We start from the raw sequence: 25,188 nt of genomic DNA, 5'->3' as shown, positions 1-25,188 counted from the left end.
AACCAAGCCGGAGGATTTGGTACGCTTTCACGTTGCTCATTCATATTTTTGTCTGAAACGCAGTGTCTCGCGTCCTTTTGTACTCTCTGTGCGTGGAGACGTTCCCTTGCCCACGTGTGCCGCCTTGCGCAGTGATTCCAGCTCACCTCCAAGGGCAGTACCCCCAGCAGGCAGGTCTCCAGCAACTCCAGTGGCAGATGGAGCTGGAGGAACAAGGGATCAGCTGCCCAGTGGGCCCCGCCACCTGAACTCTTCTTCGGTCTGCATGGCGCTCCTGCATCCCTCTCCCTCCGTGGCTTTGATTGCAGTGGAAAACATGGAATAAAACTATGAAAAAAAGACGGTGGTAATCGGAGAGCTGAACAAGACCTGCCCTCCGCCCTCTCCCCGTGGTTCACGCTAACCTTAACCAGCTGCCTTGGCCTTCGGAAACAGGCACACGTTGGGTGGGCGGGAAAGCCGGGATACACGGGGGGTTTACCAGTTGGAAGGTGCTTTTGGGGTCACCTAGTGAGGGGGGAAAAGCTAAGCAAAGAGGGATTGTTTTTGTCCTTTTTTTTTTTTCCATCCCCATGAAAAAGGGAATTTTTTTTGATTGAGTGACAGGAGCTAAAAATTGTGTTTTCTCTATTCCCACGCACTTTCTGTATTCGAGTTTGGAGCATCAGGGAATTTGGGAAAGAGGTGATAGTGTAGGGTCAGGCCCACTGCATTTGAGGTGTTGCATGGAGGGGATTTCAGACAGGCGCCGTGGCTCACAGGACAGCCTGTGATGCTGCTGTATGTAATTTTATACACTAGTATGAAGAAGTCTCAGCCCAGTTTGGCAAAAAATACCAACATCTAATTGAAGGGGGTAACCATCCTCCCTCATCGGGGTCCTGGGGTATTAAACAGAAAGTAAAAGACGCGTGATCTAGAAAGACACTCATCAGGGGTCAAAATAGGAATTCAAAAGCACAAACAAGTTTACTCTTCAATAAAGCAGAGATTGTTTTCCCAGCTCAAACATATAAAAAATATTTTCCAGTTACATTTCATTAAGACATTTATTGATATTGCAAGTGAAATGAGATGCAGAATTACGAGCATTTGGTGATTCCTAAGAGAAAAAAAAAGTAATGATTGAAATGCATGATGTTGGCTTCTGGCTGTTTACATTTTCCTAGAACTTTATAAAAATACTTGTAAATGGAAAAATAAAACTGCAAAAAATTAGCAGATAATTACTAAAATCAGCTCAATATATTATGAGGAGTCAGTATATTATGTTTTTAAGTTTCAAATTTTTGCGATAAAATCATACAAAGTGTATTCAGGGAAGAAGAGCTGTTCCTGCTGCCAGGGGCAGACAGGACATCTCTGTGGTGCTCTTAAAAGAATGGAGCAATGGCTCTTGGTTTTGGGAAGTTCAGGGGAAAATGCCAGGCACGGCAAGGTCCTGAAAAAGCCCTCACAAACCCGTGACTTGCACGCACTTACCATGGAAACGGCAGTCTTACTGCATGAACCACACAACAGCCTCATCTTTGCTCACCCTTTACCTTCCCTTAAATAAAGGGCGTTTCCACATCCCTTGGGTTAGCGGTGCGAAGGCAAGCGTACCAGCCAGCCCCAGTTCTGGAGAACCACAGCCTGCTTCGTCCACAGCACAGCCAAGTCATTGCCCAAGTGGGATTCCTCCTTCCCCTGCTTCACAACAGCTTAGGCATTGCAGAAGTCATGCAATCCAAACAAGAACATTACCTTTGTACGTATTATTAAAAAAAAAAAAATAAAGAGAACAGAACCCTGACGTTGCTTTGCTAACTGTACGATGACTTGACCACTTGGCTTTTCTTTGTTTTCAGAACAGTGTTTATTTCCCCTCCAGCAGCATCTGGTGAGGTTTGATAGCTGCAGGAAGGGGACTCGCTAGGCAATTGGTATGTGTCCCTTCAGCGTTTTGAGGCAGTGACCGCAGAGAGGTGGTGTCTTCCTGCTGCTGCATGTGAGACCTTCAGAACAATCTCCAGCAGCATAGTGACAAGGTAGGAAGAGCCTTTATACCTGATGGAACGGACAGGTACTGATGAAAAGTCAGTCCTGACAGATTTATGCAGATAATATAACGTATGAACTGCTAGATGACCTTGGCTCCTCATAAATCTCCTGTGCCTTAAGTCCTCTTGTAGACAATCATGAGGAGCTGTTCCCAGAGAGAGAAGGGTGAAGTTTGAAAGTATTAAAAGTTCATGGCAGGCAGTTACCCGACATGAACACCCCTTCCCTCTCACAAAAGAAAAATGAAATTGCTGAGGACACTGACAAGGACGGGATGTTATTTTTCAGCAGGGGATGATCCGTGCAAAGCAACCCTTACTGTGACAAGCTCCCCTTGCACACCCAAAGGGATGGATATGAGGATAGTGCTGTAGTCACTTCAGCATCTCCCTCCCCGCCAGACGTTTATAACGAAGTACAGAATGTGCACGTTGCTGGAGCCCCTTGTGCTCGCTGCAGACAGTGTTCACCAGAACTGTTATTCACTACACACAGGAGTTAACAAGCAATTTTTCCCAGGTAATCTTAATGGTCAAGTTTACAACACGCTATGGGTTATTCTAATGCTGTGTCAGCTGCTAGCTAGTCACTTTTGCTCCAGTTTGTCAGCATTACCATATTATTTTGCCTGCTGACTGATTAAAGCCACGAGACATCCGGGGATGCCGAGTCAGGAAAGGAGGGCTTATGGGTGGGGAAGAGGAGGCTACTGAGATTTGTTATTTTCTCCCCCCAAACCAGACCCGAGGAAAATAGCAAACGCTTCTTCATTCAGCTTGCCCCTCAAACCCCTTTTGTTCAATATCCTTCAGTAAGAGCATTTCCCAAATCCCCACGTTGGCTCTTTGGAGCCTGAAAAATCAAAGGTTCTTTTTACACGTACATACAATTCGCTTGAAGGGTAGGAAAGGCGGCTCTCTGCTGAGGTCCTTCTTTTCTAGCCCGACTCCAAAGAGAGCCACAGTCTTTCCCTACTGATCTTGCTCCCTTGGGCGAGACCCGCACCCCAGTTTACAACCCGTCAGCATGGAAGGAGGTGATGGGGAAATTAAGGGAACTAGTCAAGGGGTGGTTTGTTACAAAGCTAGCGGGCATCTAAGGAGGACGCTGAACCCTACAAGGAAACACTAGTACTCATGTACAAACAGAACTCAGCATTTTTATTCTTTGATTGACTTCCTGCCAGTTTTGATATTTGCTACCACCAGAGAAGAGCGTAAAAACACAGTACAACATTGTTAACCAGTTAGGAAGGCTGGAAGGGAAAGCAAATCCCAGTACAATTGCAAGTAACTTTGTGGAGTTTATAATTAAGATTTTTTTGAACGGATCAGCAATGAAGCAATAAATATGCTGCTGCACTGAACCAACAACAGGACTTTCACTAAGTTCGTGGTTTATTGCATTACAGTTCAAAACTAAACATTATCCATCATCATACATTTGTTCACCAACCAGGTAAATGACACTTTTTCCTACGTTAGATGCTAAATGGCTAAAATAATGCTGTAGCTGAATTAGACTAGGACTAGTAGAGGTAGATATTGAATGGGCAGTGCCAGGCAGAAATATTTCGTAAAAGTACTTCTTGACTTTTGTTATAAACAGTTAGCAGATGTAACATTTTCAATTAAAACAACTAACATCTTAGGAAAGCTATTCTAAGATGCTTTGGATTTCATAGTAATATTTCTCTTGCAATATTCTTACAAACCCTTTGATATGGTCCCTTGTAAACTGGACAATCTTTGTCCTCTTGAGTTTTCTGCCACGATTTACTTGAAGACCAACATACAAAGCTAGAATCTTTGTGAACATACTACTATTTGCTTGTACCGTTGTAGAAGTAATACATATTTTACAGCTTCCTCAGCATGGGAAGACTGCATTTACAGTATTTACAGCTTCAGTAATCTTTCTAGTAATAAAACCCTGCTATTTTATACTTAATCTAAAAATGGAATTTCTACTATGCCACCTCCTTATAACTCACTTCAGTCTCCTTTTGCTGAGCTGGCTCTATCAGTTGCTCCTTGCCATTCTCACTGCTGGCCGTATGCTCCTGGGAAGAAGAGTCTCTGCCTGAAAGAGGCATTAAAACTGGTGTTTGTAGACTGCAGCTTTAATTTCCAGGAAATAACAATCATTACAACATGACCACGAGTTTTATAAAAATGTACGCCCTTTGCTCCTTACCACATCCAGGAACAGTTCACAACCGGAATACTCCTGGAAGCAAGAGCCTTTCCCCAAGCTCAGCAACTTCCTGTCTGGAACGTTAACTTTCATTAATGAGCTTATAGACTGCTCAATGCCTTACTGATATTACTGTCTAATTGTAACTGTACTACATTTGCATGGTTTTCCTCCACAGGATCTCAAAGCAGTATGTTATCAGACAAGCGTTAACTCTTATATCCACATAGTTTGAGCTATTTTACATTACCACTTAGATACCAACTGCATTTTTAGAGCAAACTTTTTTAGGGGGAAAGACAGGGGAAAGATTCAAAGCTAGCTAGCTACCCAGTACAGAACACTCAAACATTTAAAGCAATTTAAACACAAAAAACATTTAAAGCAATCATTAAAAGGGAAAAATAAAATCATTTTAATTCAGGTATAGAGCTGGATTATTGTATCAAGTGGTTTTTGTTAGAATTAGTGGCACACATTCAAAGCACAACTGCGGCGTATGGGACGCTAGCACTGCAGGAATGATGGCACCATCGCTCAAACTCTCAAAGGCATCATGTTAGACAAAGATCTTAAGTTTTCTTACTTTAACTTGCTCACGTGATACCGAAATTGTATTTGCACCTCTGGTTTCTCAGGCCTGATCTCACCCTACTCTCATTGGCGTTTCCTGTCTATGAGCTTTGACAATTCAATCTGGCTGAAGAGTAAGGTGCTACACCAACTTCCAGGGTCTACTGTAGAGCTGGAGCACCTCCAGACCTGGAAAAACAAACCAAAGCAAACACTACAGGAAGATTTAATAGGCTAACTGTATGTACCTCATCTAGCCCTAGATAGCTCCCTGGAAAACTGGAATTTTCTTCTTCCTCACTAGGAGGAAAATTGAGCGACAAATTTTCTTCTGTATTATGGCTGACACACCACACATCAGGATATGATTCCTCCCCCATGAACATGGAAGCATTAAGACCTCTACTGAAAAAAACCGTAACTGTAGAAGAATATAGGAGCTTTTAAGGCATTTAAGATGCAAAGAAAAAATGCGAGTTACTGACTAGATAGTTTTGAGACTATTTTACCTGTTTGTTCACACATACCACATATCTGAATGCTCTGGTCTCCAAATGGAAAAAGTGAGAACATCGCCTAGCTCGGGGCAAACAACCACTTTCAGTTACTTACAATTTCAGTCCAGTTCTGACTCTGGCATTGCTTCATGCAACGTGCATTTGCACCATCTACAGTCTCCATCAGGGAAAAAAATCGGGTTTGACTTTTGTCCCCAGGAAAGATATCCATGGCGTATCTCATGACCAGTGGCTCCACTGATGGTGAAAACATTTCTCCAGCGAAAAACATGACGAATCGAAACACATCATGTCATTAGCAAGCCAACGTTCCGGGTCACTCTGGCCATGACCGCAATCCCTGCTCACCTGCTTCTGCAGCCAAGTACCCGTGATTACGATTTTGGATCTCAGCATGCAAAGCCAAGTTTTCACTGTAGCATGACACTCTGTAATACTACTACTACTACTGCTTCGCAAGACTCACTGCATTGGATTGACTTCATTTCCACCTCTTAAAAACTCTTCCTTGGAAGTTAGCATTGCATTTAACATGAGAGATTGAAAGATGAAGGAATAGCAATTCCTTTGCCAGTTAAAGAACCTTCTTCTGCAAGTAAACTCTTGACTTGAGTTTCATTTCCTGGGACTTGGTCTTCTGGAATGGGATGAGGAACCTCTTTAATCCAAAAGCATAATCTCTGAAGCACTACGGACGCCCTTCAGCAAGGTTATGAAGAAATGCCTTTGGGGAAATCACAATGGATGCGTAGATGGAGGCTTCTGGAAGGCCCACAGAAATATCCTTTCCCACTTGCATAATGAAAGATAACAAGTAACCTCTTGCTCTTAGTTCATCTATTTCAACACAAACACAAACAGGCAGTGAAAAAGTAAAGGAAATAATCCTATTTATAGGCAGCACCCAAAAAACAAAATTTGGGAAAAAAATTGCTTGATGCAATTCACAATCTGTTAAAAAGAGTGAGCACTCATCTGCCTCCAGCTAAGCATCAGAAGCCAAGAAAACGGCAGCAATACTCAGAGGCAAGGCCAAAAGCTCATAGCTTGTGTAGGCAAGATTGAACCATCTTCAGTAGTTGCAGCAGACATGCAGTCCAGGTATCTCAGGCTGCAGAAAAGACTGAGATCTAGACATAAATACCAGAGTCAATTAAAGGCTCTATAGGTATTCTAGTAGTCCCTAAAAGCCCAGCAGATTAAATATACAAATATTGCCATACAACCTACATTTCTGACATGAACTACACTGCAAACATACACAAGGATAGTCTAACCATGAAAAAAGTGGGGCTGAATATACAAGAAACAAAAATCCTGTCCTTCTGACAGTTAGAAAACTACAAACCCCAATAAGTCTTCCTGGATTTCTTAACTGTATGTGTCAATCACTGAATTCCATGACGTGGAAGAGGAAGGCTGGGTATCCACACGATGGATACTCTGTAACTGAACTTCTGCAGCAAAGAAGGCACTCACTTTAGAAGCTGTAGTTTATTTTCTCCTCTGTTTTATATGATGAGCCTATTAAAAAAAAATTTGAGCGCTTATCGATATTATTAACACAGTAGACTCGTAGACTGAAGCTTGACTTTGAAAATAAAATTCAACGTAACATTGGTGGAACTTAAAAGCCAAGTAGTAAAGCATTCTGTGTTATAGGACTTCCCAGACATTCAGTATTTACATATAATGCATTTGCACTTTATACTCAGCTACCACCCATCAGCAGTGACATTATTAGCGTAACTGGACAGCACAGTAAGCCAACCCTGAGCTGCACTGTAGTGAACCCATTCATTTTCAAAGTACAACAGAGATTGGTTTAAATATTCACACAATTGTTTTTCAAAACATTTTATTGCATTATATTTGGTACCTTATGTTTGACAAAGGAAATTACATCTGTAACTGCAGGAATAAGAAGCTGGTCTGTTATTGAAAAAAAATCTTGGGCCCCTTAAAAGTTACAAAGTCTTGGGCTTGCCTGAAACAACTGAGCAAGAAATATATTCTTAGAAATGTAGGGCTTCAAGTATTACAAACCTGTGACACTGTGGAAAAGTTCCAGAGGTATCTAAACTGCAGCACTTTTTTTTTTTTTTCTGCATAACGTGAACAAGGCCTGCTGAGGTTTTAAACTATTAGTCTCTTGATCAGTCAAAATGGTAGTCAGGAGTTCTCCTCTTTGCAACTTCAAGCCATAGTATGTCCTCATTTTGTTTCATTCTATGTGAAAAATGCATGCTATCTTTCCTATTAGTTGGTGCCACATCACAGTGCATAATTTTATTTGGTTCTTGCATTACAGTTTTAAAAAGTTTGGCCAACCTACGCCGATAGGTTCATCTCAAGAACAGCAATGTTGATTCTCCCCCCCCACCCCCCGAGTTCAATTCAAAGAGAGAGAGTTTTAACTGGTTCCTTCAGTTAAAAACTGTGGTGCAAGAACACCAAACTGATCGTGTACAGTGAGTTTCAGAGACACAACAAGCTTATTGAACACACTATGTTTCTTAATTCTGCTTGATATCCGTATGTCCCAGCATCCACAACATAGCGCGTATGTTGCGGGCTTCTCTGTATATTCTGATTCACATTGCATACTTCCTATGGACAGAATCATCCCCGTATCAAAATCAGTCAGATGCTAAAGCCCCATCAACTCTTTGTGCTCAGTGAAAGAATCCAGTGCTAAAACAGCATTTTTGCTGTCTGAGATAACAGTAATCTCACAAGACAAATTTAAAGTAATATTTCTGCCACACACCTGCTCCGAGGGCTATACGCCTCCAGATTTTATATAAATTAGTTTAAAAACATGGGTAGGTAGGTAAGGAGAAGGGGGTTTTTTCTTCAATTTTAGCAGCTTTTAATTTTTAAGAAACCGAACAACCTATATCCAGTAATATGTTAGATATTTTATATATATACTTTGTCAGCAGGATAAAAAAAAAAGTAAAACTATTTGAAGGCAACATTTTTTTTCCTTCTGTTCTCTGTGTAAGTTAGAGCAATTCAGCAGGTGCGTGACAAAAATATTATACACCAGATATGGTCCAATGTCATTTTTTTCCAATAAAGTTGTTCATATTTCATTGGCCAGTTCTTCAGGCTCTGCAGAACTATCTCCATTAACTGTGATCTTCATATCCTCTTCATATCCAGGGGGCATGAAAGCCAAAGCATAAGGGAAAAGCTTATGACAATTTGCTCTGTAAGTTTCAGATGCTTCTTTACAGTCTCCAAGGCTACCGTCACATAAAGCTTCTAATACCTCCATACAAGTCTAATTAAAGAGAAAAATAAAGAAGTGTTATGCCTTCTTAAAAGTTGGTCTGAACACTCACAAACCAGAAATATAACACTACAAAGAAAACAAACTCCAAGTATTGTTTTCTATCAATATCAAATGATTTTTTTTTCCCTTTAAACTAGACACAGCATGAAATACCAGTGGAGTCTGAGTCAAAATAATGCAGTTTAAAAAGGGATTCCAAAACCAGCTAGAAATCTTGACTGAATATGAAAACACTAATTTGTCAGCTGTTCCTTATTTTCCTAAAAAAGAATTGAATCTTACTAGCTGGCAACCAAAAACTGGGCTTACTTGCATCTAAATGTGTTTTTTGGGTTTGTGGTTCCCCCTCCCCTCCCAGGACACGCTGAACATTTCAGCAATACATAACATACATTTGTATTTTAGTGTTCGCAAATAAAACAACGGATCCAGAATATATACTATAATTTCCTAATCATCACTTTTGTGAACGTGCTTTCAGATAGAGTTGAAAGAACTATGAAATATTTAATCATTAATAATACATAACTAAAATGTAAAAATATCATCAGCTGAATAACCATAATTAGATGTGAAAACATTTCTGGTAGGGGAAAAAATTTTTCTTTACACTGAAGGATACGTGACTTACTGAAGTGTGTCTAACTAGTGAATTAAACAAAATTACCCGGATATTATCACATCCTTCAATGTATCTGCAGTTTCATATCCATTTTTGTTCATGAATTAGGAGAGAAAAATGAGATTGCCTGTGTTTTTTTCCAACTTGCATTCCAAACATGAGAAACTGACCTACTGAGCTTCACTAAAGCCCAGCAGCATTTAACATCCACCCATGTCGTGTATGCCAGCCTTAGCACAGCAAGCTAGTCTTTTTCCGCTCCTCTGACATTTACTACAGCTTTTATTTGTTCTGTGTATTAACTGCTCTGTCCTCCTGCTATGGGGTTATGACGTTCTCTTCAACAACCCCTTTTTTCCTTACATTTGCTGTTCGTGACACTGGCATCCACAGAAGGCCAAATATATCTAGATTTATGCCTGCAACGTGCCCTGAGACAACTGGTCTTCACCAAAATTAAATGTAATATATTTGATCTCTTTGCGCATAAGAACGCCTTTCAACGAATGCCTAGACTCCTTCAGATACTCATTTTTTTAAGGGCACTTTCAACTTCCATATAGAAGTTCAGCAGAACTCCCGAGTCTTTCTTCATGCTGACACCAAGAATACCTAAAATTGAACCTTCTGAGTTTTATCACAACGCTGCGTCTATCATCTTTACATGCTGCTGAGTCAGCAGGACTACAAGAAGCATTTATCAAGTTAACACCTCTAAAACAACCAAGCATTTTTCGTTACATTTTAATCTTTCCCCAGTCCAAGTCCCAGAATCCCGCTCTCAGGCAAAAAGCAGCTATGAGGCAAAAAGAATGCTGTTCAAAGCAACTTAATTTTTTTGTTCTCTAAATCTATTGATAAATTATTTTAAGCCCTTTGAGAATGCTTAAACAATAACAAACAAAAAAGAACCCAAAGAAGAAAACAGTTTACGAAAACTGCTAAATATGTATTTAGGATATAAAAGACATGAGTGTCTCCCGTAACCAGATCAGCTAGAGAAAGGAGCTGAATCTTTTAACATCCTAAGCAAGGTCATAAATCAAGGCAAATTGTCTTCATTTGTCTCTCTTTTTCACCCCTCTGTTTTGTCCAAAAATTCTATTTTGAACTTAAAATCCTTCACAATTATAAGTTCTGTTGGACCCACTGTATTTCCAAAGGGATGTGTTTCGAAAAATGCTGATTTTGGCCCATGAAAGAATAATTCTACTAGAAAGTTCACCTACTTTACTTGCAATAGGTCTAAAAAAAGTATCTCTTAAGCCCCCAGACATAAAGAGCACAATAAAGAAATAAAGTGCCAGGGGGACAGAGAGAAACTAACATCCTAAGGTTTGCACGGCCTGCCAAGGAATCTCTCTTAATACTTAATTAAATGCGCCGGACACTCACAGTAATGGCAAAGGAACTGCTTTGACTGGGATACAGAAACAGTTTAGAAAAAGACTAGAAAAAAGAAAGGCCATTGTATTCCTTCTCTGCTTTGTCCGGTAAGGCTCTGCCAGTGGATAGTCATAGCAGGGAAAAAAAGTGTTTATTATTCTTTGTAAGAAACATAGATACTAACAAAAATTACTTTTTAAACAAAATTTATTTTTTTAATTATAAATTTTTAAACACAATTTATCAAAAATTGAATACTTTGAATCGCAAGTCAGAGCTAACAGCCTTCCCAAATGAAGGCGGGGGAGTGGGGAAGGGGGCACAGTGCCAGTGGCCCAGTGAGATCATTCCACGACCACCAGAATAGAGGAGAGTTTCAAAATTCGATAAGCTTTTTGCTAAACTACGTACCAAGGCCAAAACGTTCACACGCACTTTTTGTTAAAGCAAAGATAATGCACACAGCCTGCAGAACAACGAATATAGGAAGTCTTCACAGAGTTCGAGCCACTCCTAACTCAATCGTTTTCTTGTGAACAGTGGCCTGTGTAGCAGCTAGAGCTTGGCCAGACTGCAATCCTTTTTTTGGGGAGGACTGTAGCATCTTTTGCCGTGTGAACCCTCCTGCGTTTATTAAGCTTTCCTGTTCCCTGTGGCGATAACATGGTTTCTGCTGCTAGCTAGCTCTCTTCATATTACAACAAAATTACAATAAATGTGTGAAAAGGACATTAAACGTTGCAGTCCAGATGAACCCAGTACCGCTTTCTCTCATGAGAACCCAACCTTATCACGAGGCACAGCAATCGTTTCGGCTTCCTCTTACCTCCATAGAGCTTCCATAGATATACCAGAAGTTGTTTACAATTTATAAAATGTGTTACCTGAAGATTTCTGTTCATGAGGGATTCATCCAGGGTCATCGCCAGCTCCACTGCCCTTTTCTGACTGGAAGGATCTAAATAGTACATCATTTTGGCAGCTACAGGAGGAAAAATATGTTTCATCACCCAGTGGATGACCAAAAACATCTTGTATACAAACGTAAAATGGAGACAATATGACTAAGAAGGGACACTGGACTCTACAGTAGTAGCTCAACAGGGAACCACCTGGAGCACTGAAGCTTGACACCACAGCAAGCAGAAGGGTAGCTTTAAGTCTACTGTTCAGTGCTAGACAAAGCATTAAAACAGATCGGCGCTGTCTTTACTGCAGAGTCGGAGCATTTTGCAGCATGCTATGGAATCCCAGGCAGCGCCGGTAACAAATCAGACCTGCTGCAACACACCACAGCTCCCTCCAGCACCACTGCTCCCGTGTTCCTCACACGGAAATTGGGGCACAGAAGAGGCGTGCACACAGAGCTCTTGTTGTAACACGGTGCTCAGGACACAACCGGGACACAGTTTAGTTGAAGGGACTTGATGCCAGAAAAGATGCAAGAGTAAACTCACTGCTTTTTGTGACCAGGCCTGAGCCCAGACTGAGCCACAACGGTAACGCTGCTCCCTGGGTGATTTAAATCCCCTTTCCTAAGTGGTGTACACACCGTAGTATGTGACCACTGTGGGCAGGCAGCCCTTCGTAACAGGTGACCAGCACCACCCAAGCTCCCCTTCCTGGTCAGGCACACCACTAGCGCTGGGTGCCACCTGGGCCTGCTGAGCTCTCAGCGCGTTTCTCTGGACGGTCAGCCTCTTCCAACACACTTCTCAAAATCCAAACCCCAACAACTTTGCAACTCAGAAATACTATTTCACATACCAACTATTTCACAAATGCATTAAATAGCTGCAGCCTTATGATACATTCCGCATGCATCAGAAATGAGGACAGGACAGAGAAGTCCAAAAATTGGTATTTTAGCAGCATATAGAAAAAATTAAGAGAAAACCACAGACAACCTGGTGGTCATGCTATTGCAAAAATGCAAGCTGAAAAAGAAAGCATTCCTCATGGAAAGAGTGATTTTTAACATCACTGGTGCTGATAATGAGATACCGCTGCTAAAGCAGCACAGAAAATGCAGAAGCAGGGCAGAAAAAGGATCAAGGCAGAATACCTGATAACCTATGTGGTAATGAGTCATAGTTCTTTTTAAGGAAAGCTTCATTGAAGTTCTTTGGATTAGTTGCTCCAAAAAGCCGATTCATTTCTTGGTTTAACACTGTTCTAACCGCATCAGGCAGATCCTTACTTTCAGATACTGTTGAATCGGGGGGGGGGGGGGGGGGAAGTTAACAGAGGTAAGCACAGGTAATCACAATAAAATCTACTTAATGCATTTATTTTACTACCTGTCACACTTACATTATTATTATAAATGAAAAAAAAATATCTCAAAGATGCATGAAATTCAAAAGGGTAAATAAATGGATCTGGTTGGAAAAAGCTTAACTGTGACAGTTTTCTGATACTTAAAAAAGCCAAAGCCTTTGTTACTCCAGTCCTTTCTCCCTTACAGACTAAAATCCATTAGGAGTTTAGATAGAGGTCATACAAGCCTGTTCTTAAATGTATCTAGTCTGCAGCCACCAACAGGAAGGGTGACCTTTGGGGCAAAGGAAGGGAGAGAACCCTTCCAGACTTCTAACACAAAGGACAAAATCCAAAGCCTTTTTCTCGCACACTGACACAGGCCGCCAGCAGAAAAGTCAGATTTGTCACTGCAGTTTCCATTTCCTCACTCACTCTTTCACAACTTCACCGTACTACTCACAGGCTTTTCAAGACTTAACTGCACAAGTTGGAGTAACCACTACATCCAACTGCAGTCATAATCAACATAATTTAATTTTAGCTTTTAAAACAACTGATTCATGCTATCTAGTATGTGTCTCAAATATCTTGAATTAACTGTGCTAACAGTCCATAAACTAAAAATCAGTGACTATGAGGGTTAGGCATCATATGGAAGCGTGTACAGACGAAGTTGTACTGAACAGATACATACCACTGCTGAAGAGGTGGATCATACACTCATGAAGCCAAGGATGACTAGAATCAATAGCAAAGGCTCTCTTCACAGACTGAAGCATCAGAAGGAACTTCTCTGGAAAAGAAAGCGTTGCCAAATGTTCAAAAACCTGTGGCTGGAACTCGCTGCATTATCTTCCAGTATTCAGTGCTTGAGATTAGACTGATTCGAAGAAATTAAAGCTGAGCGTACCGCTACAGCCATTTTTTCTAACATGCGTTTATTTAACCATTGAATTAAGCCTGTTAAACTAGTATGTAAATTTGAACATAATAAGTTCTTAAAGCATAATATTTACCCGATAGAAGAATTCAAAAGTCAAGTGTTTCAAAAGACCAGTTCTCATTAGCAACTGTACACCACTTCTTTACAGTGTGTAGTTCTGCAAACTATAGATACAAACAAATAACTAGGGCAAATGCAAGTTGGGAAAATTAACTACAGTCTCATTGCTTATAGATTTAAACACAGCAAAAAAAAGTGGATAATCACCAAATGTTCAAACTTTGGTTTTTCACAGACTGCTCATGGCTGGGGTATCAGTCCAATGCAAAGTTGTGTGTCTCAACAGGGACCGACTCCTCATATCTCATTAATAATTTTTGCTTAAATTCAAATTTACGTCTTTATGTAATGCAAATTGCTTTCTTTCATTAGTTTTCTCACCTACCTTTTCGAAAATAAATCTCAAAGGCAAAAAGATGCGTCTCTATTTTATTTTTCACTAAATTCTTCAGGGGTGTTAAAAATTTAATGGCTTCTTCCAAAGGTGCTTCTACCTACAGATTCAAGGAAGTGACACAGAACTAAGTCAAAGTTTAAACATAATAATTCACAACAGAATTAGCTATTTCTGAGTCACAGCAGTAACTCTCATAAGGCAAATGCGTAAGATTACCTCTTCTGTTACAAATTTTGCATTTTTCGCTCAACATTAGTGTCTAAACGCAGACTGTTAAGTCTAAAAAAATTGCTTTGTGGTTACAAATCACATGTTCCTATAGTGATACAAGTCTTCACTGCTGACGTATGATAGAAGGCAAACAAAGCTGCAGCTGAACCTGCACTGTAATGGGCAGTGCAGCCCCCCACGCCAATCTACACACACGGGCCCGAGACGCTGGTGAACGACTGCTTTATGGCCACAACAGTCTGTTCATGTGAGCTTCAGACAGGTTCCTGAAAGCTGCCCGGTCACGGTGACATTCCCAGCCAAGATACTAACAGCAAGCTTGAAGGAACCAGATATTGATCATGGTCTTCTGGTCTTGGCTAGCGTAATCCAGTAAATGGCCAGCTTTAACACAAATTAAGTTTGTGCAAGGATTCTTTACAGACAGATCACTGGCATCTAGAGGTTAGGGATAATTTGAGCAAGAACTCTCTGTTGTCCCTCATATTTACATTTTATGAATATAAGCCACTCTCCAAGAATCGGATACAAAATTTAATTGTTGTCTGTCAATAACAATTTAGCAATGTTGAAGCAATACACTTCACTGCAAATAACGGAGTTGAAGACAATGATGGACAGCTTATGAGGTTCCTGCTAAGCATATACTACAGCAGTTTTCATTATAAAATCACGTAATTTATACGTGCTCTTATGAGTTTGCATACATCAGTCATAGCTGTACACTTAAACTATTCGGGACGTAAAATAAAAGAGATTTCAAGGCTATGCCTTTAATGCTGAAGCTACATACCCAAAGTAGTCTAGGGGCAACCGTTTCAGGAAAACTGTTTGCAAGTGACCACGTCAGAAATGGTCTTCTGGCACTTGCAACCAACCGAATTTGGAAGTGTCTGTATCACGATTCTGGTATTACATGTAATATAACCAGGGGAGATTTACCAAAGGAATGCATTATACAGCTGCGACTATTCCCTATAATCTTGGGGGCTGCCTAGATTTTCCTGGGATATCCCATGACATCTCTCTCTCCTCTAGAACTCCATTTCAATACATGCCATAGTGACCATTTCAATCTTAACTAGCCCTGCAATTAGAATGCTCCTTCTTGCAACCAGTGAGCTAAACAATGGGAACACCAACAATATTCTTAAATGACTAGTCAAGTTTGTTGTTTGTTTTTTTTTTTTTAAGTCGCTTGCTTCCTGGCTAGAGAGTGAAGTTTACCATTTCAATTTTCAATTATCACCCCAAGAGCCAATAACAGCCTTTATGCTTTGTAATGTGAAAATACCAAATACTGTATCTAGGATACTATACTGCTATTACCATAAACTAGTTTTTCCAGTCTGTATCTATTTTGTAAACTACCTTTCCTCACATTTTCCAAGAGTTTTCCTGCTCCTTACAGGTAACAACTTTTAGTGCAAGAACAGTCCTCTGGGTCATGTCCCCTTTATATAACTCTACAGTTCTTAACCCAGATCTCAAAGTCCACCTCGGTCTAGTCTACCACTATTTCCAAACAGCTTCTTTATCCTTTTTTCCCCGCCCCCATTCAAAACAAATGCAAACAAATGCTGTCAAAGCATTCAGTATTTCTGTGTCTCCTCTTTCACAGGTTGTCTATGCTTAATAAATTAAAAAATAGTATGGGACAAAGAGTGAATGATAATCACCTTACATACAGAATAGAAAGACTTCCATCCGATCAACTAGAAATAGGGTATAATCAACAAGTTAGTGCAACACACACATGAAGATAATTCCACCTGTAGCAAATGTCTACGACTTCAGTCGCTGCCTTTGAGAACTAGGCACAAAAACTGTGATTTCATCACATTACTGACAGTACATCCAACAAACTACTCCTAGAAAAGAATTCTTTTTAAAATGCCACCTGTGAAGAGAAGCCATACAAGAGATAAACAAGTTATCTGAATGGCTTTCAAATTGTACGTGTGCTCACTGTAACTTTTCTAGAAATTTCTATGAATTTCTTATTACATTAGTAAGCACCTTTGCCAACTTCTCAGGGATAAGTTCTTCTTTCGGTCCTCCGATTTCTTCATCATCATCATCTTTCTTCTTTTTCTGATTCCTCTGTTGCTTCTCTTTCTCAGCATTCTTCTTCTCCTCCTCCAGCTGTGCTTTCTTTTGCGCTCTTCTCTGCTTATTTCGTAGCTTCTTTAGCTCCTTGTCAGACATATTTGCTGTACACATGCAAAGGGCAAAACCAGACAATGTTGACATCTAATACAAACATTCTCAATCAGTTGTCAGACTGCATCATCATCTTTACACCATAAATACTAACTAGTGATGCTGCTATTACATTTGTAAAAGCTTATGTACTACCGACAGAGGATTTTACAGTCTATGCCGCTGCTTCACAATTCACAAATCCCTTTGTGAAATCACGGCAATAGGAATTCAACAGAAGCGTAACATGCTGAAAGGCAGAACAAAGTAACTACTGCATGACTCCATAAATCCAGTGCCAGGAGTAAGAGTGCACACCAATACACACTGATTTATTCCTCAGGCATTACACAACGTGAATTATATTTAACGTACTAATTAAATGGTCTAACAAAAATAAGGTGGAATAGTTGCACCTTGGCACAGGCAGTTCCAGCTTTGTTTTTATTGCCCTACAGACATCTTACTTTTGACTCATATTCAGATCCTCTCCTCCCTCCAAATAAAAGCACGGAGAAATAATTTCAAACACATTGGAAAGCAGCTACCAGGAATTCTTTTTCACTTCTGCTTGTCTTAATTTGAACCTGAAGCCACACAAATGAACCGAGATGAGAAATACTAAAACTTGACAAATTCCTCTTGAAGGATTCAACAGCCCTTATCTCATAACATCTGAGGTGCTCCAAGCCATAATCACGTAAGTTGTTCTCAAATCAGAGATGAGAAAGAAAAAAAGAAATTGATGGATTTGAACATCATTTTTTACATCAGAAGCAAGAGATTATAAAATTCAAGTTGCCATCTAGACAACTTTTTTGCATACTAATAAAATGTTTACGAAGAGCTACCAAACACACCTGCTTCAATCTGTTATTTCATGGACCAGCAACCATGAGAATTCCGTGTTTTCCCATCCATTTTATAACACAAACATGTTTTACAATTGTGACTACAAAAAACGTAATTGTTTTATCATAACCAAAATTAAAATGGGCATTATTTTAACTTTCAGTAAAACATCTACTTTTATATGGAGGCCAAGTTACAGTTCATCTACTTCAACTTGTGACAAAACTTATTTTTGGCTACTACAACTGACAACTATAAGAAAGGTGGATTTCCATAAAATATCCAGTAATTAGTGAAACTACATATTTAATGAATCCCGAGGATTGAATACCTGTATCAGCCTCGTGTTCCTTATTTTCATCTGTTAAGGGATTATCGTGAAGTTTCAAATATATCTCTATGGCAATTCGTGCTGCTTTGAAGTAGAACGGATGCTGTCGAAGTACATCTTCTAGTTTTAACAAGTCCACGTAAGACCTAAGGGTAATCTTCCTCATACAGTAAGTGTGAAAGTCAAACTGGTCATCCGTGATTTCTACAAAATGCTAACACAATAGAACATAACATTATTTAGCAAGTATTAACAAATCAGATACTGACCTTGGCTTTTCTAATACACACACTCCCCAGAGGAATAATTTAGTAAAAGCCCGCTGTTTGACAAATATACGAGTTAACAAAACTCTCCAAAAATAAAGTCATGGTGAAAAGAACAGAAGGCAACATAGGTCAGAACCAAAATTCACCCGTTTCACAATCTCTTAACAGTAACTACCCTCTGACAATTTGCAGTTTAAGGGGCAAAGGTTCTACATTCATATTTAAAAAGTACTAGAAGAATTTTTCTTCTATGAACTGCTCTGGTTTTTTTCAGTCAAGAGTAGAATTTTTACTTCCATTAAATACTGTGGCAGGGAATTCCACACAAGGTGTAAGAAAGTACTTTCTTTTGTTCAAGATCTGCTTTCCCCACTGCAACCTCATTGTCCCCTTGTTTTTGTTTGAGAAGCAGTGAGGGTCATCGCCCTCTCCAACTTACTTCTCCATGTGCTTATGATCTCATATACCTTCATCCTAAACTCAGCTGTTGCTTGTCAAAGCTGAGGATAAAACAGTAAGCGTGACAAGCCAGCTGCAATCTCTCCATGTCAGAAGGTACTCCACAGCACATATTTTACTAGTATTTTTAAGGAGGTGTGATATTCAGATGTAAACAGTACAACGGATTTATGTAACGGAAGAAAAGTTTCCCTTAATTCCCAACACTGTCCTTTTGACTGCTGCTCCACACCAACACAGAAGTTTTTGCAGCACTGTCTGTAACAGTTCCAGGATTTCTGAGCAGCAATAATTCATGTAAGACCTTTTACTACTTAAGCATAGGCATTCTTCTTGTCCCTCCTCCACCAAGTACACTGCTGAACGTGATGTCTCATGTGCCATTTTATTATTTAGTACTGAGACTGTAGGTGTTGTCCTTACACTGCTCCCTTTCTGTGATCATTTGCCGATACATCAAACAATGGAGACCCCAGAGACACGTCTTGGTAAGCTCCATGATAAATTATTTTTCTTGTATACGTTGATTATTTGCTCCTACTCTTGTTTTCCCAGCCGTGAACCAGCTATTAAATCCACGAGATCAACTTCCCTTCTTTTTCCGAGACAGTTCAGATACTTTATGGTGTGAAGGATGACTTCAAAAGTGTTTCTGCAATCCAGAATACATTTTATCAACTAGACTGCCTTAAGCATAACCGGTACCCCTAAGAGATTGAAGAGGCACTGCTTTTTCTTTCAAAAGCTTTGTTGATGGCTTCCAAATGCAACGTATTTGTCTATCTTACTTCTGATCTCTACCACACCTTCAATCAATTCCTCTAATAAATAAATTATAAACACAGCGACTTAATTCCTTTGGAATGTTTTTTCAGGGTGACCTAAAATCAGCTCTTCATTTGCTGACCTCTTCTGGTACACGAGACAATTTACAAGACTAACAGTTTCTTACACAAATTCTTTCAAAAGGATTTACACAAATATATTTAAAGGATTTGTGTGAACAGAATATGGTCTTGGTGAATCACTTTGTTGGTATGTTCTAATCTAAGAATATTCCACAGGCTAGTCCCTTCTGCAGAAAAGCATGTGTTGAAATCTCCTTAAGCCTCTCTGTTGCAAAGAGGCGTAGCTTCCTACTATGTTCTCCTCTCTGAACATGTGATTTACACCCTCAGCTGTCTGGTCTTTTTTTCTAGATGCTAATGTGCTTAAAAAAATGAGACCAAGACTGATTTTTTTTTTCAGAAGTTGTGCATCCCAATTTTTTGGCTAGCCTTACTACAGATCTGCAGTTAATGTGCAAGTATCCTCCCCTTTTTGGATACAATTTCTATTTTAAGAAGGCTTTATGTTTCTAATAGCTTCTTTTAAAAAAAATAATATTAAGCTACAGTTTAAAGGAGAAGATATCTAATATTTTTGATAAGATTTTTACATTTATTCTCTCCCTCTAAAATACAGTGGCTTAACAATAACGAAGGCAGTATCTTCCCTTTACTTTAAGGCTGGGTCTGTCAGCTCAGCCATGTTCATTCTGGACTTACAGTACACATACTCTTGGTTTGTACCCAAATACCTATTTTTACACACCCTGCCAAAAATAAGATTATTTCTGAGTTTTCTGTTCTTTCCTGGATCTTCAAATGACTTTACAGAATCTCATTATAATAGATAGTTTACATTGCCATTTTGAGGAGGAAATGTAATTTAATCAACTCGCCAGTAGCCAACATGAAACAAAATCTCTCCTGAAGCTAAATGACACATACCTCGTACCGCTCAGAAAGGAAACATACCAGCACAGTAAACTTAAGCTAGTGTTTTCCAACCTAGGAAGTTTAACTAGATACATACTCTTTCAATTTCATGGCATTTCTTAAGTGCTTCTCCAAATTTGTTCATTGCTTTGTAAGCTTGCGCACATTCTGTCTGAAACCACATGCACTGCATTTCATTCAAGTTCTCTACTGCCGAGGTTCCTTCCTGAAAGGAAAAACACCATTATTTAAAAAAATAAGTCTTATTCAATTTAACTGCCATTTCTGTTACCTTGTTCTAATTAAAAGCACAAATAAAGAGGCTATCAAAAGAATGCTAAATTTCAAAATTGGAGCCCTGAAAGTCAGAAATGCCACAGTTAAGATGGACTTGCTTTCTTCATTAACTAAAAAAAAAAAAAAAAAAAAAAATTCCTCTATATTCCACTTATTGGAAGAGTCAGAAATACACAATGAATAGCCAGGTAGTGAGCATTTAACTGTAACAGTTCCTCATCTTTAGAATAAGCGAGATATTCAGTGTTTTTAATATAGGGTGCACAAATAACACATTGCAGCATGAAGAGAAATGGCTGAAAAGTTCTAGCATGTGGCATGACACGAACACCTTGAGAATTATTGTTTTTTGTACACTAAAACTGCCACCTGTATCTTCCAGATACCTGCTGATTGAGCTAAGCATAGTAACTGACAGTAGTAATAGGCTATTTCTTATATGATCAGTCCTAGAGAGCGGTGGCAAAGCAAAAGGAATATTGGTAGCTTTGACACCTCCCGATTCAAAGAAGGAGATGACAGTTGTCTTCCAAATCTGGTATTTATATATACTTGCATAGATCTGTAGAACTCATCATATGCCTTTCAAGCTTAATGCCAAAACCAGGCAAGAGCCAAAGCTTGGAAAATGACAGATAATAATCAAATGGAAGGGTAAGGAGAATGCCCCAAATGAGACAGAACGGCAGTCTTCAAACCAGTCCAATTTAGGCAGCTAAAAATCAGAAAAACTGTTCGCTCCATTTTCATTATGCTTACTTTAAGTCTTCTTCAATTATTGTTTTTTAATTAATAAGCTAGACATAGGGGCAAAAAAAGATTAGAAAAAAATTACACAGAACACCACCAGCAAATTCTATTTTTAAAGTTCAGTTTTGGGCAACTGGTATGCTTGCTTGTTTGACATCATCTGAAAGCTGCTTAAGGCACTGAAAGAGGTCAATTAAGATTCATAGCAGTTTTGCATCAAAAACTCTACATACAGCTAAGCTTATATAAAACAAACTGCCCTTTCTCCCATGTTTGCCTGCATACTGCCTCCATTTCCCCAAAATCCTGCAGCTTTCCCCTTATGAATATCCACATCCCACTCCCCCCTTCCTGTTCAACCTACCTTCCTCCAGGTTTCTCCTGCTCTTCAAGAGAGAAGGGAAAAATGGGACAACAAGCAAAAAATGCTTTACTTCTGCAGGTAGGTCCCAAGAGCTTCTTGCTCGCTTCCCACTGACAAAGCATAAAATGATATCACCCATATTCTAAAACTATCATTTGCCAAATATTCTGGAAAGACTACATTGAGCTGTTTTGACTTCCAGTTATGAAAGAGCAACAGCAAGAAAAATCAATTTAAAAAAAAAAGTAACTAACCTGTGAGACCAGCAAACCTATTAGAATGGGTTACGGCAGGGACAAAAACTGATGCATGAAATTAAGCAATCTGCATAACGCAAACTTCTTCTGCCAGCTAACTCATCATGGGTAGGCAATCAGGGCAAGGGGAAGACACAATAGCCCACTTCCCTTTATCACTGTTAGATATGGCCTTAGGGATGAGAGCTGGTTCACACAAGGAAGGCACCTTGGCAAGCCTCTCACCTAGCAGACACAGAAATTTTGTTCCAAGAGATGCCCGATTTCTAGCTTACTACCATTACAAAAGAAGTGACACATAGGCAGCTTTATCAGACCTTTCAAGGATCCTACAGAATCAACATCAAGCCCAAAAACTACTTTAAAAAATAATTTGAGAAGTTCTCTCTCAAACAGGCATGCTGTATTTTCCCTACCTGGCAAAAATAATGAAATCCAAGCTTTAAGTTTTGACTTAATACTACGTAATTATGCTTAACTAAGTTAATTCAAACCCTAATACTGACTGCCATTAGTGAAGCACGCAACCACAGTTGCTCTGAAACAGAACTTAAAAGATTATAGTAAAGGTAAGAAGAAAGTCAATGCAAAAAGTTATTCCACAAGGGATTACATCCACGATATTCAAAAGATCTACAGTTAAATGCAACAAACCCTCGTAAACTTAGAGCACATTTCTTCTGCTTCTTTAATGGAATTTGCTTTCAACATATATTTTGCACATTTGGAGTTGATAAATCTGTCTGCTGTGTCCAAAGCCTGAGCCTCATCCATCCACCTTGCAGCTTCTTTAATATTTCCAGCATGCTTAAAGAGATAGAAATTAAAATGAGATTCAATGATTAGAAAACATGCATGTTTTATCTACTTACTGTTTAATACAATTAGTTAATTTTTTTAGACATTAGCTTTCTTCAGGAAAGCTTTAAAGAAAAAAGAAAAATTACTTTCCCTTATTACGGAACTACCAGCCTTTTGGCATCAGACATTCCTCCCGAAAAATACATGAAGGTCACTTTGCATAACCCCATTCCGATATAACACTTCAGCACAATTGAGAAATTGCTTTTAAGTCGTTAAAAAAAAGGGGGTAAGAACAAGTGGAAGACTAAAACATCAGTTAAATTTATTGGTATGATTTTTAATATTGAAAATATAATTGTAAACTGAGAATTCACATTTTGCAGTGTTTTTCCTTTATTTACTTAAAAACATTCATAGCTTTTCATGCACAGTAAAAACCCCAAGTAGCCAAATAATACCCTTATGTAGAAACTCACTAGAATTCAGTACGTAATTTTCCATGGATTCTCCATGTATTTTGCTTAATATGACCTTAACATTTTGATGTTCACATCAAAAACATTACAGGAAAGTATAAGCATACGTAACAGTCTTCCATCATAACAAACTGTGCTGGTTACAGCTGGGATAGAGTTAATTTTCTTCTTAGTGGCTGGTGTAAGTGCCCTGTTTTGTATTTGATGTAAAAGTAATACTGAAAACACACTGATGGTTTCAGCGGTTGCTAAGTAATGCTTATATTAAGTCAAGGACTTTTCAGTTTCTCAGAGGGCTGGAGGGGCACAAGGAATTGGGAGGGGGCACAGCCAGGACAGCTGACCCAAACTAGCCAAAGGGATGTTCCATACCATACGGCATCGTGCCGAGTATATAAATCTGGGGGAAGAAGGAAGGAGGGGACATTCGGAATGATGGCATTTGTCTTCCTGAATAACCGTGACGTGTGATGGAGCCCTGCTGGCCTGGGGACAGCTGAACACCTGCCTGCCCACGGGCAGTGGTGAATGAATTCTCTCCTTTGCTTTGGTTGTGTGCGCAGCTTTGGCTTTACCTACTAAACTGTTTTTAGCTCAACCCAGGAGCTTTCTCACTTTTACCTCTCTGATCCTCTCCCCCCTCCTACCAAGCAGGAGAGCAAGCAAGCGGCTGTGTGGGCCTTAGCTGCTGGCCAGGGTTAAGCCACAGCAGCGCTTTTTGGCACCCAACGAAGGGCTTCAAGGGTTCGAGATAACAACAGATATGAATGGAATGTGCTAGTTTTAATTTATTGTTTAGCTATTAAAAGACAGGTTTCTGTACTTGCCATGGGGCTTGTTTGCCTTCCGGTGTATTAGTCTGGTGCTCGTTAGCGGCTGCTTTTTTGCTTTTGCTGCTCGCTGTGCTCCTGCACTGCTTATCACCTTGTTGTGCGGTGCCCGGGAGCATTTTGATAACAGCAGTGGAGATGTGCCTGGGCTGGCAGATGGCCAGGGCATGGCTGCTGTTTCTGTGCTGCTGTACTGGACAGGCTGGAACTCCAGCATGAATTGGAGTCAAAGGGACTGTGACCTGTGGATGAGTCTACCTGGGAACAGGACATCCTGAAGCATGTGTGGTCATGAATAAGCCCATGCCAGAGCAGGTGTATCCTGAAGCACCTATGGCCGTGGTTATGTCTGTGCCACAGCAGGTATACCCCTGAAGGGATTGTGGCCCAATGACAAGTCCATGTCGGAGAAGGTACACCTCGAAGCATCTGTGGCTATAGACAAGTCCATACTGCAGGAGGTACACCTTGAAGCATCAGTAGTTGTGCACGAGGTCTGGCTTGGAGCACCTCAAAGCATGTCGTCATGGATAAGCCCACAACAGAGCAGGTACACCCCTGGAGGGACCGCAGCCAGGGGTGCAGCCATGCTGGAGCAGGTTTGCTTCCGAAGGGACTGGGGCTGTGAGCGAGGCCATGCTGGAGCAGGTCTGTGGTCAAGGCCCACGGATAAGGCCACACCGGAACAGGTGTGCCTCGAAGTGACTGTGGCTGCAGCTAAGTCTATGCCACAGCAGATATACCCCTGGTTCAGAGTGGTTCAGCGATGAGGCTCCACTTGGAGCAGGTATAACCCTAAGGGACTGCAGTCTGTGGATAAATCCAAGCTGGAGCAGGGGCAAGGGGAGGAGTTCATTGCCATGTTAAGCCCTATGGGCTGATCCAAAGAGACCAGGTGTGGAGACTGTAATGCATGTACCCTTAAACTGCTGGAACCTGGGATGTGAGCTGCACCTTGTAAGGAATTACTATAGCAGGAATCACCTGAACCAATGGAGGACAAAC

General features: G+C 40.1%; 1 protein-coding gene across 1 annotated transcript in view; it reads right to left on the bottom strand.

The window, feature by feature from the left end:
• Nucleotides 1-3,182: 3,182 nt before the first annotated feature.
• Nucleotides 3,183-25,188, bottom strand: part of NAA15 (N-alpha-acetyltransferase 15, NatA auxiliary subunit) — a 46,569-nt gene continuing 24,563 nt past the window's right edge. Inside the window, exons 12-20 of the mRNA XM_055700933.1 lie at nucleotides 22,728-22,880; nucleotides 20,503-20,631; nucleotides 17,918-18,131; nucleotides 16,552-16,745; nucleotides 14,290-14,398; nucleotides 13,596-13,694; nucleotides 12,705-12,848; nucleotides 11,524-11,621; nucleotides 3,183-8,619 (exon numbers count right to left, since the gene is read on the bottom strand). Coding sequence (XP_055556908.1) covers nucleotides 8,419-8,619; nucleotides 11,524-11,621; nucleotides 12,705-12,848; nucleotides 13,596-13,694; nucleotides 14,290-14,398; nucleotides 16,552-16,745; nucleotides 17,918-18,131; nucleotides 20,503-20,631; nucleotides 22,728-22,880 — 1,341 coding nt within the window. The 3' untranslated portion in view covers nucleotides 3,183-8,418. The remainder of the gene's footprint in view (nucleotides 8,620-11,523; nucleotides 11,622-12,704; nucleotides 12,849-13,595; nucleotides 13,695-14,289; nucleotides 14,399-16,551; nucleotides 16,746-17,917; nucleotides 18,132-20,502; nucleotides 20,632-22,727; nucleotides 22,881-25,188) is intronic.

Source organism: Falco cherrug, chromosome 1 (assembly GCF_023634085.1).
Source record: "Falco cherrug isolate bFalChe1 chromosome 1, bFalChe1.pri, whole genome shotgun sequence".
Taxonomy (NCBI): Eukaryota; Metazoa; Chordata; class Aves; order Falconiformes; family Falconidae; genus Falco; species Falco cherrug.
Note: the sequence above shows the minus strand (reverse complement) of the source record. Positions and strands in the feature narration are given on the sequence as shown.